Source organism: Leopardus geoffroyi, chromosome B3 (genome assembly GCF_018350155.1).
Source record: "Leopardus geoffroyi isolate Oge1 chromosome B3, O.geoffroyi_Oge1_pat1.0, whole genome shotgun sequence".
In the NCBI taxonomy this organism is placed as follows: Eukaryota; Metazoa; Chordata; class Mammalia; order Carnivora; family Felidae; genus Leopardus; species Leopardus geoffroyi.
The window spans coordinates 29,181,232-29,202,985 of record NC_059337.1 but is presented as its reverse complement, the minus strand read 5'-3'; the positions used below and the strand labels follow the sequence as shown (position 1 = coordinate 29,202,985).

Here is a 21,754-nt window from a genome sequence, read left to right as displayed (position 1 = left end):
CCACAAACAGGAGACTCCAATCTGTACCTGCTTCCATGGGACGAAAAGTCATTTTATGTTGTTCCTTAAAACGCTGAAATGTCGGGGCTCCTGGATGGCTCAGTTAGTTGAGCATCCAACCTCGGTTCAGGTCATAATCTCACAGCTCGTGGGTTCGAGCCCCATGTCAGGCTGTGTGCTTCCAGCTCAGAGCCCGGAGCCTGCTTCAGATTCTATGTCTCCCTCTCTCTCTCTGCGCCACCCCTGCTTGCACACTCTCTCTCAAAAATGAATAAATGTTAAAAACAAAAATTAAAAAAAACCCACTGAAATGTTGATTTTTGTTTTTTTGTTTGGACAGCAAAACTTCCTAACCGGACCAAGGTCTGGTTATTGGAAAGATGTAGGTGTGAAGTGGGGTGGCTGAGACTGGGAACTCACAGCCAGGTAAAGAGCTACTACTGGCAGGTGTCTGGAGCCACCCACAGTCTGCAGTCAGCAATAGCGGGCCTGGCCCTGAGACTGCAGCATGCCTTGGGGTGCAGCCAGGCAGGGCACCAGGCAAGCGGCAGGATTCAGAAACCAGGCAGGGGAAGGTCTGGGAGTCAGATGAATGCCAGTACCCACCACGTTGCTACAGAGGCACTGTCATCAAAACAGGCAACAACCCTCGGACAGCTTACATTTGAGTGGGTGAGAGAGTCAAACAACAAACATAACAAATTATGTTTGTAAATTATGTGGTTTACTATAGGTGGTAGGTACTGTAGGGGAAATACAGAGCATAAAGGGTGGTCAGCATAGGCTGCACTAAGAAAGTGACATTTGAGAAAGAGTTGGAGGGAGTGATATCCGGGGACATGGTGGAAATGTACACTAAACAGCAACTCTTCATGGTAAAATTCTACTCAGCCCCAAAGAACGTCTGACAGAATAAACACCAGAACAGGAGCCAGGAGTTAGGCTGAGTGGAGACATCCTCCTTCAGTGCAGAGTGTGGTTTACCAAACCCCACCTAGGGCAGACGCTGCAGGCATTTCTACAGTCTTTGGTGCAATGCACATGGTTCCCAAAGAACCCCAAGGCAGCTGCAGAACGAAGCCTGTGCCCCACTGCTCTAATCCTGTTCTTCCACTCTGTGCCAGCTCCACAGTCCCCTCACACTTGCTTTCAACTACCAGTCCTTCAGCCAGGCCCACCTGGAAGTGACTTCACGAAGCCCCAATTTTGCACGGGTTCAAGAGGTACAATTTGCATCATGGTGTATGTGAACCCCAGGACCCCAGGGTAATACACAGGGAGATGGACTGGACTAAAGATGGAGGGAAGCCAACCTCTAAAAGAAAGGGACAGAGTATCTGATGAAGAGCAGATGCCTTGGGGCCGGGAGGCTGGAATCTGCATTGTGGTCAGTGGTTCTTAACACTGGCTGCATCCTAGGACCACCGAGAGAGCTTTAACAATTCCAGTGCTCAGATCACCCATCAGACCACTTAAACCACAACCTCTGGGTTGAGACCCAGGCCTCAGAATGTTTTGATCTCCTTAGGGGGTTCCAATGTGCGGCCGAGATTGAGAACCACTGCCCTAGGTCTCCAGGGACCAGCAGCATCAGCATCATCTGGGAGCTGGTTAGAAATGCAGAATCTTGGGCCTTCTCCGTGCCCTCTGAATAAGGGTCTGCATTTCAGTGAGATCCCAAGTGATCTAGGTGAGAACTGCTTTGAACTTAGCAAGAGGTAACAGGCATTTCAGGAGATGGATGGAGCACAGCAAGGGGAGTCTGGGAGCAAGAGACATGAGACAATGAAGGCAAGCAGGTGCCAACCCAGGCCCAGGGAGTGGTGAGGCAGGCAGGTCCTCTGGAGGGGCACCAGCTCAGGGGAAGAAGGTGGCAGGGACACTCACTGAGACTGAGTGTGTGCATTTGTTTTTTTTTTTTTTTTAATTAAAAAAAATTTTTTTTAACATTTATTTATTTTTGAAACAGAGAGAGACAGAGCATGAATGGGGGAGGGTCAGAGAGAGGGAGACACAGAATCCAAAACAGGCTCCAGGCTCTGGGCTGTCAGCACAGAGCTTGACGCGGGGCTCGAACTCACGGACCGTGAGATCATGACCTGAGCCAAAGTCGGCCGCTTAACGGACTGAGCCACCCAGGCGCCCCTGACTGTGTGCATTTGGGGGCGAGGAGTGGGGGGCGGTGGGGAGTGCCAAGGCCTTCCTTAGCCATGGATGTGAGGCTGAAGCCTGAATCCAAGAAGGCTCTGGGCTTCTAGCTCCTTGAAGAGCAGGACCATGGATTCCAAGCCTCCAGGACAGAGATGGGTTGAAGCAGCAGACTTTCTGGCTGAGGGGTTGTTTGGAAATTCCAGCCTGCTAATAAAATTCCTGTGAAATTCAAATGACTCAGACATTCCTAAGAGACTGTGTTTTAGCAGAAAAATAGAATGTGTCCAGTTTCGAAATACTCTTGAGTGGTTAAATAATGACTCAAGGATCTTAATGGGCCAGAAGGGAAATCAGCATTGACTTGTTAATTAGAGAAGATACTTCCTTCAGCATCCAGCCCAATCAAGGCCCTCGCGCTGGTTCTCAAGATGGTGTTATCCCTGGAATTGTCACCAGAGGGCAGGCGTCTCCCAATTTCATATCTTGGTACAGCAACAGCAAAGAGACAGCTCCAGGAGGCAGGATTGGGCTGCCAAAGTCTGTAAATACCAACAACCAGATGGCATCTCCTGGCAGGTAGGCAGGTATTCTACCGTGGGTTCCACTAGTTCCTGAGGCCTCAGAGAAATCCTGGGTGGGAGGGGAGGCTGGGTACCTTTGCTGCTTCTGCTTTATATTCTTAGTTACCTTGATAACAAGTTTGAGAGAATAACTTCTAGAAAATTAAAAAGAGCTTTGGCAAATTTCTGATGTACTTTTCATGTGAGGTAAGGCCACGGGGGTGGCCAGAAGCAGGCATCTCCAGGTCACTGCTCCATCAGGCAGCATTCCCAAGCCTGGCACTGGAACAGCCCCTTTCTGAGAGGTGAAGCAGAAACACAAGTGCCAGGATAGCAAGGGCTCTTTGCTCCTGTGGGGAGTGGCCTCTCCTGCCCTAGCAATCCACTAAGCAATTGGGCCACCGTGACTGCCAGGCTGGTGTGGCTGGGAAGATGCACGACAGGAGAAGGGGCAGTGGCTAGAGTCTGGGGAATGTGGAGAACCTTCAAATTGTTCAAAAAAGGTGCTCACAGGCAGTGGAGAGGCATGGTGTCCCCAGAGGAGGTAGCAGGCTACAGAAAAACCTATTTCCCTGTAGGCAGCCAGACCAGATGGCCTTGTCAGTCCTACATTGTGATTTTCATCCCATCAAGTCTCCAAAGAGAGGAGCTGAGGGAGGGGGTGGAGTGAGTCAGAGGCCTGTCTGGTAGTGGGAGCGGAATGAAGTCTGGAGCACTGGGATTCCCTACCTGCCCCTAAATGCTGACCTTGGGAGGCACTGCTAGATCTAAACCTCAGAACCCTTCTAAGCTGCAGAGCTCTCTAACAATAGATGAAAATTTTGGCCCTATGCCTGGAAAATGCATGAAACCACAACACTGTGCATAACATTCTAAGGGGTGCATGGACCTTCTGGATCTCACTGATGATCTCACTGATTAAAGGATACCTGGGTTCCAGGTTCAAACTCTGAGTCCCCTCCTGGCCCCAAGTGCTCCATTCTGTGATGCTGAACATCTGGGGCTGGATGTCGCAGACTTGGTGGCGGTGCCAAATGTCCACAGAACATCCCATGGCCCCACTTTACTCGTCTTTACTGTATTTATTCCAGATGATTAAAACACTGTCAGTGAAAGCCATGAGGCTGACTTTAATCCAACCTCTGGCATTGACCTATGCTTGATTCTTACTGATTTAACAAACACTTATACAGCATTTACTATGAAACAGGAGCTTTTCTGAGCACTTTACAAATGTTAACGCAGCTAGTTGTTTTAAGGCAATTCTTTCCATTTTTCTCGCTGTTAATGAATGGTGGGGAAAGCTAGTCTTTTCCACCAATTGGGTTGGGTCACAACTGGAATTTCCAAATCACGGCCCCACGACTGACTGAACTCTGAGTGTATTCTTTGAGCCTTAGTTTCCTAATTCCCCCAAATAGGAGTATTATCTTCCTTTGCAGGCTTGTTGTTCTAAAATATTAAAAATAACATATGTAAAGCCCATAACATAGTGCTCGCTACATGCCTATAATACATATCTACTATGATGATGATTTAGGTATGTGGGCATTAGAAAAGGGGTTAATTATCTAAATAAAGGAAGTCTTGACATTCATTCCATTCCATGCATGGTTATTATGTGCCCCCTAAATGTCACTGTATTAGGTGATAAGCACATGAGAGTGGACAAGGCCTTCATCCTCACAGAGCCTGAAGCCTTGTAAGTGAATTCTGACTAAGGAGTGAGCTCCTAGTACTAGTCCACTCTGAAAAGCAAAACAAATAAAGGGAGAAAAGAAACAGGAGAGGGAATGAGCTCACACACATAGGACTTCTCCAAAGAGACAAATATCCACTAGTGATGATAACTCCATGCCCACAGGGATACCTTTTTGCTAAATATCTGAAATGGTTTTTGGGGCTTCTTTCTCTCTCAGGGAGAACCAGAACAACAGGAAAAGCACTGTCTGGCATCCTCTTTTTTCCTGTATCCAATTCCAGGTGGCAAACCACAGCGGTGCACACAGACCCAGAAATATGAGCACATAAATCTACTTCGTGTAACAGGAACTCTCAGGTTGGAGGTGAGAGATGACCGTCTCAGCCATTTGTGGGAACTAAAGAAATTGGTTTCCATACTGGCAGCTTCAGTTCTGCAATCAGAGCTAAAGGTTAGCCCCATTGCCTTGGGGAAGAGAGGGCGGCATGCAGCTGGGGTCAAATGCAATCTGACATTTGCTTGTCCAAGAATCTCAGGTTTCTTGCATCCTCTGAAAGGCCAACTCTGGGAAAGACAGCAGGGTGTGGCAGTAAGAGCTTGAGGCTGGGTGGTAGGAGCCTTCACCCACCTTGGTGAGTCACAAAACCCCCCTCTGGGGATACAAAGGCCCACACACACCATGGACTGGCTGCTCCTACCTGGGGGGACCAAGGGTGTTGTCCACATACATTTGAAGGGTTGCTACAGAGTTCAACCTGACTTATTAGGCAGTGGGGTGCCGATGGACCAAGTGGCTATAAAGGCCCCTCCTACCTCAAGAGTCCTCAATTCTCAAAACTGGCCACAAATCTGAGACTCTCCTTTTGTCATGCTTTGCAGTAGGGATGCCTGGGTAAGCTTCCTAACCAGATGGGAACCAGTGGGCTATAGTTTTCCAATTCTCTCTCCAGCTCTTTGGTTCTGAGCTGTGGTTTGGCAAGGCAAATCCTGAGCCAACCACACTGCCCCTTCTTCTATTTGGCCAAAGTGTGGGTTCCAGGTGCCTCCACAGATGACTGAGGACCTCCCAACACCATAAATGCAGCTCACTTTCCCTGGGGAACTTGTCCTTGGGCTTAACACTTTGCCAATTCCAGGCAGCTCTCGCGCATTGGGTAAAGGTGGTCAGAGGCACTCTGACACCACCTAGTGGTAGCCTGCAGCCGTATACCCTGCACCTGTCAGAGGCCGTGTGGATGGGCGGTTTATTTTGCTGAGAAATAATAAATCTGTGGATTTATTGCCTTCTTAACCAAAGAAAAATCTTTGAGGTTTTTGGACTACAGGAAAGAAGCTAACCTGGAAAATTTCGCCAGGAAATTTTTTTAATCTTAATTAAACCTTTATTGCTTGGCTGGGGCATCAAGAAGAACCCGCCTGGAAGCCTTAGCCTACTAAAAATATAAAGGGTCCCAGGTCACAGGGCTTGGGGTCCAGCTGGTATGCCACAGGAAGAAGTGGTGTTTCATTACAGACAAATCTTACCGACATCACAAAAATGGATTAATGAAGCTCCTTTCAAACTTTTTTCTCCTTGAGGGAAAAATGATACAAAAGACTTTGCCAGCCAAGTGAAGATACAGAACTTCTAGACTGCATTTGCAAGGTCATGGCAGGGATGAACCTGCCTTTTAGCCCTGAACTCCAAAAGGCTTTTCCTTCTTCTAAAAGGACACTAAAATTGTACTAGGTGGAGTTGCCATGTTCTGAGGCATATCTGATTTATTTTCTCTAGGATGACTTTGTGAAGGGTGTATGGAATTTCTGAGGTGGGCCAGCCACAGATCACAGCCTTGCATTCTGGGGTCTGAGAAACCTAGTGCCTCCCTTGTGGCTTATCCTTGACCCCACAGAGGTCTGGGAGACAGCCCCTAATTCTCTCCAAACAGAACTGGCTTCCACTTCTCTTCATCCCTATCTTAACACAGCCCCATCCATTCACTCACTCATTCATTCAACTCATTCCTTCTTTCCATCAACACTGTCTCTGTTCCAGGCTCAAAGGATCTGATCCTTGCCCTGAGGGAGCACATGATCCAGCACTGGAGGCAGACTGGTGAGCGGACGAGTAGAGTCCAGTGTCAAGAGTCTTGAGATAAAGGGAGATAAAGGGCTAGTGGTACACAGAGATGAGGCCCTACCTTGGGTGGGGTGGGGCACAGAGGAGGAGGAGGAGGAGGTGGTCCTTGAATGAGATAGTGTAAGGAGAAATGAGAGTATTTTGGGCTGTGGTTTAGTAGGTTCCTCCCCTTCCCCTTTGCTTCCAGCTTGGTTTGCTGGCATATCTAAAATTAGTTTAGTTCTTATTTAAAGATGTTGCTATATTGGACCTGTCTCCCCACCACCCCCCCTCCCCACCTCCAGTCTGACATCTGAAAAACCATTCCTGGCACCTATTATGTTTTTTTTCCTCTGACTGAAGTTCTGACAGAAATGTGCCAATGGCATCATCTTTAAGTAATAACATCCCTTTCTGTCTACCCATCCTTCCTCCAAGCTTCTGATGTCAGGACTTTAGCCCTGACCTCTCACGTTAGACCTCTTAGAAGCCTAAAATATAAATAATTACAAAAGACTGAGTATCTTTCATTACTTTATTTTTATATTTTTGACAAAGACTATCCCATCGTGTCTCATGACTCTCTCTGCACCCTCTTTCCACCAAAAAGATAGACAGCACTATCTTTCTTTGTGGCCACAGAGTCTCCTCTGTAAAACGGGGGTGAACAACTCTTGCCTTGTACTGCCTTCCTCAACACATTCTATCACCATCATCTCCCTAGGGTGGAGACTCTGGGATTCTCTGAATTTTCTCTTTTGTGGCCTCTTGTCCAGCCCAGACTCTGTAATCCAACCAGGACTTCAATGTAGTGTACCTGATTATAGAAGGTAGAACTTCCAGTCTAGAACATGAAGTAGCCTCTTGCAAACCTAGTTTCCCTCTTCCAAAAGTGGACAGTTGGTTCGCTGAGAAGCAATTCTGTGCCTCACTTCTGCATCATTGAATGGGGTTATGTCCGATGCCAAAGAATGAGAACCAGGTAAAGGAGGCTTTGATTACATGGAAACATAAGCACTATTCACCAGGATGACAAACACAAGTCAAAACTGCATCAAGTGAAAGAATCAAGTTGACTAAGTTATAGAAGAAACAGTCTAAGAAGGCAGACATGTTCCTAGATCTTTCCCAAATGATGGTAAGAAAAGCTGAAGAAGGGCACCTGGGTGGCTCAGTCAGTTGGGCGTCCGACTTCGGCTCAGGTCATGATCTCACAGTTAGTGAGTTTGAGTCCTGCATCAGGCTCTGTGCTGACAGCTCAGAGCCTGGAGCCTGTTTCAGATTCTGCGTCTCCTCTCTCTCTCTGCCCCTCCCCCATTCACACTCTGTCTCTGTATCCCTCAAAAATAAATAAACCTTAAAAAAAAAAAAAAAAAAGCTGAAGAAAAGATCTAATTCTGGATCAAAGGCTATGAATGGAGACTTGGCTCTCTTAATGGCTGTGGTAACTAGGGTGATTCTCCAATATCCATCCCACTTCCACCCCAGTAGGTAACAGCAATGTGTTTTGGGAAATGATACAGTTCAAGTGGTGGGTCTGACTGGCCAACACATTTTCCCATATCCTTTGTGACCCAATTCCAACCAATGAGACATGAAGAGAGAGCAGGTAAAGGTTTCTGGGAAAGTTCTTTGTTGCTTTTAAAAGGGAATAATGGGCAGTCATTGTCTCTTACCAGACATGAATGAGGAAGGCAGGCAGCCCTCTTGCAAACTGAAGGAAACCTTACAGCGTGAGAATGAAATCAACACTGTTGGCAACAGAATGGAGAGATGGAAGGAATCTGGTCCTTGTTGATGCTGTTCAGACTCTGGAACTGTGCTCCAAGTTACATGGGCTAATGAAAGTCCTCATTATTGAGTATGAGATGGGCTTTCCTTTGTATGCAGTTCATAGCAGCTGGCTGATAGTCACTGATCCTTTGTGAGAAGGGTGGTATAATGAAGAGATATTAAGGCAGCAGAAATTTATAGGACCTGGAGATGGCAGAACATGAGGGATGAGGGCAAAGGAACTGAGCTGCTCCCCCAGGTTATTGATGTAGTACAGCATTGTGACCAGCTCAGGTGGGGTTCAGACATGCTCAGATACCTTCTCTGTTCCCCTTCTTCCTGTCTCCTGAGTGTTTACATCTGTGGACATACATGAAGACTTTTTTTTTTTTTAAGTTTATTTATTTATTTTGGGAGAGAGAGAAAGACAGCTAGCGAGCTGGAGAGGGGCAGAGACAGAGGGAGAGAGAGAATCCCAAGCAGGTTCTGCACTGTCAGCACAGAGCCTGACAAGGGACTCAAACTCACGAACGGTGAGATCATGACCTGAGCCGAAACCAAGAGTTGGACGCTTGACTGGCTGAACCACCCAGGTGTCCCAAGGTTTGTGTTTTATCACTACTGAAGGATGAGGCACTGGTCAGGGCGGGAAGAGGCAGGGAGGGAAAGATTGATGACACAGTGGCAGGATGTGCCAGTGCGGCCCTTTGCACTGGATTGGATACTTGGTGGTAAAGAAGCAAAGGTCAGAAGCACATGGGACCAGAGCTGTGGCTACAAGCAGAGCCACTTCTGGGTTCACTGACAGTACAGTCTGGGGGTGGGTGGGAGGGTGGCTTTTCTTCCTTACCTGGCATGGAGTGCACACTGCATGGGTACCCTGTGGCCTTGTGGTTTCTGAAGTCCCTGAACTGGGCACAAGCATTTCCACAATGGATACTGTCGATGGCAGTGGGTTCGTAGGCAGTGGACATGGATGAGAGGAAGCCAGGGGAGGAGGAAGGACACAAATTCCAGTGGTGACCACATACCTGACTGACTAGCTGCATGGAGCTCTGGTGTCTTGCAGCTTTTGGAGTCCACTGGCTCCAGGTGAGGCAGCAAGGAGGCTCAGAGTCTCTCTAAATGAGCCAAAATGCACATGTAGTTCATTCCGGTGGTAATGGGTTGCGGAGGCCAGGCAGCTAGGTGTAAGTACATGGATTGGAGCCATAGAAAATACATTTTGGGAAAAGACAGTTCAGTTTCAGGCTGAACTGGTTGTGGTTCCTCAGGCTGGACATGAGTGCTCTTAATGAAAGGGCTATTTTTAGCAATGACTTGTATGGGGACAAGTTTGTGACCAACTCAGAAGAATAGATTATTCCACAGATACTTGTTAGGATTCTGAGGTGTGTTTAGGATCCCTGTGAAGACATCCAGGAAGCAGTTGGATATAAGCCAGTAGTTTGAGAGAGAGAGATCTACACTAGAGACATGGCTTTGAAAGTATAAGTTGAGGGGTGCCTGGGTGGCTCAGTCGGCTGAGCGTCCGACTTCAGCTCAGGTCATGATCTCATGGTTTGTGAGTTGGAGTCCTGCATCAGGTTCTGTGCTGACAGCTCAAAGCCTGGAGCCTGCTTTGGATTCTGTGTCTCCCTCTCTCTCTGCTCCTCCCCCACTCACTCTCTGTCTCTCTCTCTCTTTCAAAAATAAACATTAAAAAAAAAAAAAGTACAAGTTGAAAAATATTAAGTTATGGGACTGTATGGAAGTATCCAGTGTGTAGAATTAGTAGAGAGAGAATGACTAAAGACAGAAAATGAAGAGCTCCAAAACTGAGGAGCCAAGCAGAGAAAAAACAATTTTTAAAAGGCTTAGAAGGAAGAGCCAGAGGGACAGGAAGAAAATCAGGAGCTGGCATAGCAGCTGACACAGGGAGGCTGTGATTCAAGAGGGAGGGGTGGCTGACGACTTCAAATGCTGGGCAGAAGATAGCATAAGGATCCCAGCAAAACATAGGCCGTCGATGACCCTGAAGAGAATAGTTGTCACAGCACAGATGAGGCTGAAGCTGGATTGAAGTAGTCTCAGGAATGACCAGGAGGGGAAAGGGGACACGGCAAGTGCAGATGAGGCTTTCAAGAAGTCTGGCCACAAAGAGGAAGAGAGAGAGGGTGGCAGCTAACAGGAGACGAGCAGTCAAGGGAGAATGTGAGAGACCCATGTGCATGCCGAGTCAGAGTGAGGATGCAACTGATGGAACCACATTCAGGACAAGGTGGGAGGGGAAGGGAATCAGAGCTCAGAGATGAGACAGGCCCCAGAAGGAGCGGGGAGGACTGAGGGTGTGGGGTGCAGCCCCACTGGAACTGTTTCTACTTTCATAGCAGGAGCAGAGAAGGTCATCTGCTGGGGGCAACAGGGAATTTGAGGAAAATGAAAACAATCTGAAATAACCACTGGGGACCAGGAGTGGCAGCTAGCCAGGACCACAGAGGAACACCGTAGGGCAGAACCAAGAAAGAGAGACTAGAGACATTGAGTCTGAGGAGGTGCTATTATGGATCGAATGTCTGTGTCCCCCCCAAATTTTATGTTGAAGTCCTAACCCCTCAATGTGATGGTATTTGAAGGTGGGGCCTCTGGGAGGTGCTTAGGCAAGGTCAGGGTGGGAATAATGCCCTTATAAGAAGAGGAAGAGACCAGAGCTCACACTCTCCCTTTACTCACATATAATGAGGAAAGGCCATATAAGGACAAAGAAAGAAGGTGGCCATCTACAACCCAAAGAGTCCTCGCCGGCCCTGTTGGCACCTTGGTCAAAGACTTCTATCTCCCAGAACTGTGAGAAAATAACATTTCTAACGTTTAAGCCACCCAGTCTATGGTCTTTTGTTATGGTAGCCTTAGCTGACTAAGGTGCCGATCTGGACAGATGTCTGATTTTCCTCCCTGAACCGTCAGCAGCCTGGGTGTAGAAATGAAGAGAGTAGACAGTGGGTAGCTGTGTAGTCTGGGCTCTGCTACGTAAGGACAAAGGGCTCTTAGGAAAGTCAGGGAGCTTGATGGAGATGGGGCTTTTCCCCACTGACTGTCTCCTGTACAGTCCCTGCTCCTTCTTCACAGGGCTTTCCTGGGCAAAAGGGAAAGTGGACTTAAAAGCACCCCAACAAGTTAAAGGTATCTGAGAGTGTAGCCTCGCAAGGCACATTAACCACAGTCACAACTGTGATGTTATAAAGGGATAGGTGACAAACAGAAGCCCAATACTGCGAGCCTGAGTCAGGAGCCATGAGATGAAGCTCTATTTCAGACTCTGATGCTGTGTGACTGTGGGCAACACACAGGCGTCCCAGGGCGTCCAGGGCGTACTGGACTCTGGACTCTGGAATATTAGAATATTTAGAATAGATGCTTTCTAAGGTCTTTTTCAGCTCTAACATTTTCAGATTCTGGGTAATATAAAAGCATTGAAATATTGCTAAGTTCAAAAGAAGTGAATGGTGGGGCAGCTGGGTCACTAGGCACTTTCCTGCTGGGGTCCCTGAGATCTCTTCATTTCCTACAGACAAGATTCATGTCTCTATATAGCACTGCCTGTAGCAGTGTTAAGAAAGAGACAACAAGTACAAAATGGAGTCACCTTTGCTAAGCCCCACATCAGCAAACTGAAACTTAATACTTAGCCTAATTGTAGCTTCAGCCTCTCCCAGGAATATAACCTTTAACCAGTCAACCTGGAATTACCTGCACCGGTAATCTTCCTGACAGACACCCCCCTCGAACCACCCCCCCATCCCCTGAAGGAAGGTGGCCTTGCCCGAAACAATCCACTCTTTCCTAGAATAACTTCCTTGCCCTGACTCCTGCCTATACAAGCCTTTCATTTTACACAGCTCCTCAGACCTCCTTTCTATCTGCTAGATGGGGATGGCACTTGATTTGTGAATTGCTGAATAAAGCCACTTAGATCTTCAAATGTACTCAGCTGAATTTTGTTTTTTTAACCGTAGAAAGAGGTGTTTTTGATGAGACTTACGCCAAACCTTTTTGAAGGCTGACCTGAACTGTAGGCAGTGTTATTTTGCAGCGTTTCAGAAAGGGCCAGGTTGGAAATTTTAGGGAAACCCCAGGAAATGCAGCAAGAGCCAAGAAACCTTGTGAAGAGAGGTCTGTCCCCTCTGCAGTATGCTTTTGTTTCTCTTCCTCTTCCTCTGGCTTCTGCTCTGTGCCTGCTCTTCCTTCCTCTGGGAAGCCCTCTGGCTGCCAATGGAGCGCCTCACTGAGAGCTCCAGCAGCTAGGCAAATCCCTCCCAAGCCGCTTCCTATTTACCCAACAGGAGCGGCTTTCCAGGGCACACCTGGAGGCTCAAATCAAATCAAGAGCCTCCCTGCCTTGCGGGCACTTCATTTGTATTCTCCCTAATCAGAAGAAACCCTGCAGAGGCCTAGTTCAGGAGCCAGTGGAATGAGAAAGCAGAACTCCGGCCCTCTCTGGTGCATGGGAGGGAGTGGCACACGCCGTGTACAGTGTGCCCATAGGCTGCATGTGTGGAAATTGCCCTGAACCTGAATCCTTGGAGGCTTTCCCGGTTCTTTCCCCACCTTCTGACTGTAAACTTGAAAAAAAGGGCCTAACACTGGCTCCGGCTGGGTGAGAAAGGAGTCCCTGGTGATAAGGGAGCAGAAGGCAAACAAGCAAGGCCCACCCCCGCCCCCAGATGGGATATGTGTGACATTCCTCAGGTACTCCTGGCTGCCCAAGAACAAAGGAAAGGAAAGAAAACAAATGGTTAGCTGATAAGAGATCACAGTCATACAGTACCTGGGTCTCCATCGGTTTACAAATGTCTTAGTAAATTACAAGAAAAAGGCAATCTTATCTATAGCCTAATCTCCAGAAACCTACAGACTCAGTTTCCTGGAGCCCCTAATATCACCCTCCCCTCCACAGTGATGTGGGGAACAAAGTCAAGAAGGAAATGGCAGGTGAAATTAAATTTCCTTATAACCTGCAGCCCATTGACAAATACTTGAGGCAAATACAGAGTATAACATTTCTCTAGGAACCCCCTTCCCTCCTAATGTTAATGCCTTACTAGGGGGAAAACAACCTTACCTTGACAATAGCAAAGCCCCTGGCATCTTACGAGTCTTCTTTAGCATATCAAAGTACTTCTGGAGGCCTCCCTTTTGTCTTTACCTCCCCCAGCTCCATAGTATATAACCAGTCTCTCCTGAGGACCCAGAGCAGCTCTTTCTGCCTCCTGGTCCTGTCCCACTGCTTTAATAAAATCACCTTTTTGCACCAAAGACATCTTCAAGAATTCTTTCTTGGCTGTCAGCTCCAAACCCCCACCAGCATTCCAAAACCTCACCATTGGGAAAGACTGGAACCTGTTATCAGGCTGCACTCCTACTTTTGGCCACCAGACTGCAGTGATATGCATGATGACCAGGGAAGGACCTAGTTTACAGGCCCCAGTGAAAATGCATGGCTCTTTGTTCAATAACTATTAATTTCAAGGCTGCAGCAGTAAAACATTAAACTAAAGATAGGGCCTTTGCAACTGCACAGGTCACATGAGAATGAGGCTGGCCCTGGCTGGGGCTCACGGACCTGGAGATCCAGGAGAAGCCAGCCCTGCCATCAGATGGGTGCTGATAGTGCTCAGGATTAGTCTGTCACCACTGATAGGCATCCCTTGGCCATCTCCCACCTGCTTGCCTGTCCTTTTCCCCCAGTGTCCTGCTGACTCTATGCACAATACTTAGAGAAAATTATATTTTCAGAGAAAGCCACTAGGGTACAGTTTTTGAAAAAGGTGCATGGTTTCACAATTGTTAGGAAATTTCTCTCGGGAAGTGGGAGAGCCTCTCTGGGAAACAAGCACAGAAAATCCAAGGTCTGCAAATTTAACTTTAGCTAAGCCCTCTCACTTACTTCTAAAATAACCCAGCAACCTTTCATTTTTATATTCAAAGCAGCCAGCATGTTCCAAAATATGTACAGACACCTGAGAAAGAAGAGTGGCCCAGAAGTGGCTCCCAAGGTCCTGGTCGATGTTTAAAATCCTGTATCTGAGAACAACAGGGTGGGGCTGGGAAAAGTCTGACCTGCCCTGAGACCCCAGGACCTGTTGTTCCTACCCTTCAGGTTCCCCCAGGTAAAAGGAAAAGTTAATTGGGGAACAAAGGCATTCAATCTGCTTTGAATCTAAACACTCCTTTGAATCAAGGACTAGCATATCCTGCAAGTCCTCCCAGAAAAGGGAGCAGGAAAGTCCACAAAGCTCCTAGCCAAATGGTGCTACATTCCCTTACACACTCACATGTTACTGCATGCAGAATGCTTTCTTCCCAACCTCTTCCCTGGTGAGAGTTGGCTGATAGAGGAGAGCAAGTCCAAGTCCACCCACTATGGGCTCTGTGACCTTGGGCCAGTCCCTAATCCTTATGGGTCTCTTGATTCCTAAGTGTACAGAGAGGAGGTTGGATGGGCCACTAAGGAGCAATTCAGTCCTGAAACAATTTTATGAATGTCTGAGTCCCAAGTAAATGTCATATTAGAGGTTGTCTAGCAGCGACAGATATTTTCTGTACCTAAAACATTTTTCTGTGGAAGCAATGCCTGAGGAAAAGAGCTCGGGTGGCAGATGTGAACCTGGGGTCTCTAATCTCTGTGCTGCTTCACTGGAGGTACCCATGGATTATGGGGGTTATGCAAAACAGACTTCTTAGCTACTCAACAGCCCCAGCACCTACCCTTCTCTTTGGTAATCTTCGTCCAGATTTGACAGGAGCTGAGAGCCCGCCGTGGAGAGGTCGACTGCAGCCAGGGGCAGATCACGATAGGCAAAGTTCACCAGCTGCACGGGAGCAATGCTCTTGGTTTCTTCGTCTACTTGTTGGGAGATGATCTCAACTTCAGAAATTCCTCCTTCTACGGCAGGCCTGAGTTGGGGAGAAGGGCGACAGTCAACCCTTAAGAACAAAATAATTTTTCTACTCTCCAAGGAAAGGAGGAGGAAATGCATCAGAATGTATGCTGTGCTGGTGGAGAGTGGGGAAGCTTGAGGTCACCATTCTTACACACTGGCCACCTAAGGGACTGGACTGAAGCCCCATTCTCCTCTACCAGTTGGGGAACAATGGAAGAATGGAAAGAGGAATTGCTCAGATCTAAAAATATGAGCTATGGAGGCAGGAGCCTTATCAATGGGGCTAAAGACCCAGATGGAAATTCTGCCAACCAGAAAAACCAGGGCTTAGACCTTTAGGATTTTTGGTCCCTAGAGTTTATATCGGAGTAATATATTCTTGTAAACTGTCTCCTGGGTTTCTGTGTACAAGTCCTTTGAAATGTTTCTACCATCTATACCACAATAGAGAAGAGAGGTTTCTGTTCATGACTGGATGTACTGCTGGTGGTCGTGGAGCCCACCTGGAGAGACAGAGTGAGCCTTGGACAGTGAGGACAGCAGGAACCAGCTGTCACTGGGTGCCACTCCCTTCTTACTTGAACTGGTCCTACTACTCTCTCCTTTTAAGGTTGAGAGTAGGAAATGGAGGCCACTTGATTAAACATCTGTGGAGTTATCGGTCTCCTATGTCATTGTCAGGCTAGGGCACTGCAAATAACTGAACTCTGGCATTACAGGGCTTCTCATCCAGGGGCAGTATCCCCTCCCAACCTACCAGGGGATTTCTGGCAATTTGTGGAAATTTTGGTTGCCACACTGACCACAGGAGGTCACTATTGACCTAAGTAGGAGTGGACATTACACATCCTCTGCCCAAACACCAAGAGGCACCCTGTGGAGAGATGCTGGGCTGGATCATTTTGCTTTAACTTCCTGGGGTGCCATCTTTGCTCCCCCAACACACTCCTGACCCCATCTTATCCTGTAGAATCTGAGGGGCTGGGTCTTATGCCTCGGGCCAAACAATGAAGGTCAGAAAGAAAAATGGTGTGGATGGAGAGGAATAAAAATTAAATATTTGGGGAAACACTGAGAGGTCAGTTTGAATACTGAAGTGGCAGCCAGTCTTGGCAGCTGTGCCTGGGCTCTGGTGCCCCATCTCTAATGCTGACTTCCATTGGGCTTCTCTACAGCCTCAGATTCTCCAACTGAAACACACAGGTGAAACAGAGGCTCCTTAAGGGCCATTCTTTCTTATGCTACAGTCTGATATGGATATGAAATATGGGGCACCAAGTGGGGGGAGGAGCTCTGCAGGGACAAGTTCCTACATTCGGGTGGGGGACTCTAAATTCTAGACTTTTCTTTTCCAACCATCACTGAAATCCAACCAGTAATACACAGTGGCAGTTATCCAGGAAGTTTAGAGCTGAATTTGCCTATTGCTCATTTGATTGAATCATCCAGATAATTGAGGAAATAGTGGGATTTTTATTTGAATGCCCCAGGTTGGCAGCCTAAACTACCTGGATTCACCAAGTAATTTCCAATGCCCCAATTCTCTTTGGTAGGCATTATTTAAACCTTTGCTTTTTGCTACCTGTCAAGCACAGATAATAGTACTCATCATTGTATGACATTTACAAAATGACTCAAGATCTTTAGACAGAACAGTCATAGGATAGGAGGCTTCTGTGTTTCTCAACAACTGAAATACAAGTGGTGGGTGTTCAGTGGGGGAATCCTGGCTCCTCCAGGTATTTCCAAAAAAGTAGATGCTGAGTTGGGGTGCCTGGGTGGCTCAGTCAGTTAAGCGTCTGACTTTGGCTCAGGTCATGATCTCACAGCTTGTGAGTTTGAGCCCCACATTGGGCTCTGTGCTGACAGCTTGGAGCCTGGAGCCTGCTTCAGATTCTGTCTCCCTATCTCTCTCTGCCCCTCCCCCACTCACACTCTCAAAAAATAAACATTAAAAAATTTTTTTTGAAAAGTAGATGCTGGGTTGAATTTGTTTTCTCTTGGACTACTCAAGGAAACTACGGGTGGCTTAACTGAACAGACAGAACTTTTTGATTAATGGGATGTTCATTGAGGGCTGGGGTGAGTTTCTGAGACTAACAGGATGTGGCTCTGAGAAGCAGGGAACAGAGTACTACTGCCTTTCTTGTTCTCTGTTACCCTCCTGCCAGTGGCCATAGCAGCCAGCACCATCTCTGGTCATGTGGTCATCTCAACAGGAGGAAACAAGGCCTCCCTTGGTAGGACTGAGGGTCCCACAGTTCATAGCCTGGGTATTGATACAAACCTCTGGTCCTGGATATGAAGAACAGCATGATGGACAACATGTATTAATGGCCCCATTCTTCACCCCTCCCTTTGCCATGTGACTCCATAGAACTACTCCCATCAGAAAGAAGAGTGTGTTTTTCCACCCTTGATTCTGTTTTTTTTTTTTTTTTTAATTTTTAAAAATACTTATTTATTTTTGAGAGGGAGCTGGAGCAGGGAGAGAGAGAGGGAGACAGAGAATTCAAAGCAGGCTCTACAATGTCATCGTAGAGCCCGACGCAGAGCTTGAACCCATGAACTGTGAGATCATGACCTAAGCCAAAATCAACAGACACTCAACTGACTGAGCCACCCAGGTGCCCCATGGGTTCAGTTTTATGATTTGTTTTGGTCAAAGGGATGTCATGTTAGCAGACATGACACAAGCAGAGGCATGAAAAGACACTTGAATTTCTGCTTGTGATTTTGTGTATCTGATATTGCCATTAGAAGGTGACCAGTCTAGCCTAGGGGAGGCTGAGAGGCACCTTGAGCAGAATCCAGGTTCACCTAGATCAGCTGATAGAAGTCAAGCCCCATATCTGAGAGTGATCCCAGATTGGTGGAACTATCTAGCTGGCTACCCCAAACATAAAGGGATAAATACTTATTGCTGTATTCTATTCAGGTACCATGGTTGGTTGGTACACAGCATTACTGTGGCAATAGATAATGGGTTCCTGCTCCAGATGACAGCAGCCAGTCCCATAAACAGGCAGGCTGGGGCAGTGTGGTGTAACAGAAAGATTGCTGTTCTCATCTTGGTATTTTTGCCAACGTGTTGCAGGACACAAATGAGTGACCACTTTGCTGGTATTTGGTAAGACTAGGTGGTGGTCAATGTGGCGTCTTAGATTTTGGGAACTGAAAGCACTTCTCCCTTACAAGTTCTGCCCTTGGTTTCATAAAGCCTGCTTTTAGAAACCCTCTCACGATTTCTAAATTTCCTTGCCAATTCTCATTTTGTTAATTCACCTTAAGTACTTCCTAATCTTGTCTTGAGGTTTGCTTTTGAAGTTTTCCTCATTTTCTGAGGCCTCCTACTAGAGGAAGTGTGTTTAGTGGTTGTCTGAATCAGAAGATCCTGTCTTATGGAAAATTCATAGCAACAGTTTTGGACTGCAGAATTCCTCTGCTTTTTTTTTTTTTTTTTTTTTTTTTAAGAGAAAGAGGGGCAGGAGTAGAGGGAGAAAGAGAGAATCTTAAGCAGGCTTCACGCTCAGTGTAGAGCCCGATGCAGGGATCGATCTTATGACCACAAGCCCAAACCAAGAGTCATACTCTTAACCGACCAAGCCACCCAGGTGCCCCATCCTTTGCTTTTTCAAACCAAAAACTGAGATGACATTAGTGGGGCAACTCAGAGAAAAAGCTTAAATGTGAGGTTCAAGGACAAAGTCACCTGGAACGCCTCCATCTATATAGGGCTGAGGAAGAAACTGTTGGTTGCACCCATGATTCTGAATTACCAACTCAGCATCCACAGAGAGGAGATCCTGGTGTTACTTACTGTGGATTGGTCATGTTGAAAGATGCAACCAGAGCCATGGGTTTTCTTGGTGTCTACTGTGGCTCAGCTGTCTTGAAGCTTGCTGTCAGCATTTCTAAGCGTGAGTTCTTACAAGACATACAAAATGGTACCTTGAAAACAAATAATTGAATGGTAGGAATTTATCACACTCAGATGTCAAACCAAAGTCCTCCTAAGCTCATCTAAAAATGGAAGTCCTTAGAACTTTGTTCCATACAGCACTTTTCTTCAAAGTTATGTTTGAACACAGTACATGTTGAAAAGATTCTTACAATTACCCTATGGTAGAATAGGCAGAATTTTTTTTCAGAGATGAATAAATAAGCTAAGAATGACAAAATGACTTTTCTGTGTCACACACAGATGATGGAAGAGCTAGATTGGACCCAGTTTTTCTGACTTTTCATCTATAGCTCTTTCCACCAAATAGCCATGCCTAAGCAAACCAGGGTAATGTTCTACTCCAGCTTTGGGAATCTCAAAAATCTGAAGTGTCTTCCCACAAGGAGAGAGACAGCATACCCTGGAGCCAGACTGCCTGGGGTCAGAACAGGCTCCCACTTATAAGCCTTGTCACCCTGGGTAAATTCCTTAACCCCTTTGTTCCCAGTTTCTCCACCTATAAAATAACAATGAAAACAGGACTAACTAAATGAGTTAATGCTTGTGAAACACTTAGAATAGTGTCTGGCATGTAGTGTTGGCTTGTATTATCACAAGTATTATTTTATAAATTTAGATTACACAGTCTGTTGAATCTGAGCACATTCCAAAACATTTGGATGGCTGGGTGTAAGATTTCCTCTTAAAATTTGGATTAGGTAAACAGAATATACTTTTCTATAAACCACTGCTATGGCACCACCTGGAAGTCTTCTAAGAGACAGTAACGATCTGGCAAAAAGTACACAAAGAGACAGATCCGGGTTCTGGGTGATTGTGTACAAGTTACAACAGAGGGTATTCCAATCCTTGTGGAGACTGTCTCCTATTGCAAAATGCTTTTCCTGCAAGGCAGCAACATGAGAGCAACACCCCTCTCTGAATCCCAAAGCTCAGCAATTAGAGGCACTTGAACGGGAGAGACAAAGTCTCCTTACATCATGTAAAAGGAAAAGACGCTCCCAGGGTGAAAAGTATCAGGAAATGGTTGGTAAATCTGCAAAGTGGGGAAGCTCCTTCAAGTTCAGTGTAATTAAGAAGTGACAGTTGAAGTTAAAAGTACTTGAGGAAATTTTGGGAAAGTCTTACAAGTAGTTACTCTAAGAGAGATGGGGAACTTTCTAAAATTAGAAGGGCTTCAATATATGAAGCCACCGTTTCCATATCAGATGGATGTGGGGCAAAAAAAGAAAGGGACAACCACATGTAGTAAGACGGTTCTGAACATTAGAATCAAAACTCTTCTTTACAGTATTGGGAATTGTGAATTAATTGTATACTAAGCTTTATACACATACATATACATATTATTCCATAATAGAGACATAGTCGGTCTCAATCTTTTTTGTTCTCTTTATAAAGCCTGAAGCTAAGAAACACCCTGGTAGGAAGACTGGTCATGTGGAGTGCTTCAACTCAACTGACAATGAAGGCAGGATCAAGGTACCCACACATGGGAGACCAGCTGAGCAATGCCCCCTTCCAGAATGGGGTTTTCACAAGTTGTATCTCCAAGTGAACACTTTACATATTTCATAAGGTATTAACCCTATGAAGGACATAACAGGAAGATCTTTGCTCTTATGGACCTTCCAGTCTGGTTGGGCTGACAAGTTTGAAACACACAAAACTTGAAATTTTGTGTGTGCCCTTGGTAGTGAATGAGTAAAAATGGATAGATCTATATTTATAAATAAAAAAACACCAACTACTGCAGTAATATAGTATGGCCAATGATGAGGGAAACAAAGGCAGAAGGAAATGGCAGGTAAAATTAAATTTCCTTATAACTTGCAGCCCATTGGCAATACTTGAGGCAGGCAGAGTAAAAAGTTTCCCCAGGAACTTCACTGTCTTAATGCTAATGCTTTGCTAGAGGGAAAAACAACCTTAGCGTGACAATAGCTAGGCCTCAGGGATCCCGTGAGTCTTCCTTAGCATATGAAAATCTCCTGGACTTCCCCCAACTCCTAGTTATGTAAGCAGTCTCTCCTCAAGGTCCTGGGCAGTTCTTCCTGCCCAGGGGTCCTGTCCGCGTGCTTCAATAAAATCACCTTTTTGCACCAAAGATGTCTTCAAGAATTCTTTCTTGGCTGTCGGGTCCGTACCCCACGAACCTGACTATCACCCCTAAAACCTCATCAGCCAATAGAAAAGAAAATTATTTTTAAAAATTCTTTGACTTTTTAGGAAGGAAAATTCCAAATATACATTATTACAGGGAATTACAAAAAGGACTTCCAGTTACCTATCACCTAACTTCAACAGTCATCAACTCATGGATAGTCTTGTTTTCTCTATATTCCTGCCCATTCCTTACCCCTCATGATGATGTCATTTCATTCATCTTTAAGCGTTTCAGTATGTAGCTTAAAGGATAAGGAATCCATTTAAAAGATATACCATAAAATCGTCAATGTTCCTAAGCCAGCAATATTTTCTTAATATTGTTAAATATCCAGGCATTGTTCACATTTCCCCATTTGTCCTGTAACTTTTTTAAGGTTTATTAAGTCAGAAGCCAAATGAGGACCACATGTTATG

At 46.2% G+C, this 21,754-nt stretch overlaps 1 protein-coding gene across 1 annotated transcript in view; it reads right to left on the bottom strand.

The window, feature by feature from the left end:
- TMEM266 (transmembrane protein 266) overlaps positions 1 to 21,754 on the bottom strand; it is a 125,604-nt gene that overhangs the window by 54,478 nt on the left and 49,372 nt on the right. The window contains exons 2-3 of the mRNA XM_045448970.1: positions 19,028 to 19,158; positions 15,032 to 15,220 (exon numbers count right to left, since the gene is read on the bottom strand). Coding sequence (XP_045304926.1) covers positions 15,032 to 15,220; positions 19,028 to 19,065 — 227 coding nt within the window. The 5' untranslated portion in view covers positions 19,066 to 19,158. The remainder of the gene's footprint in view (positions 1 to 15,031; positions 15,221 to 19,027; positions 19,159 to 21,754) is intronic.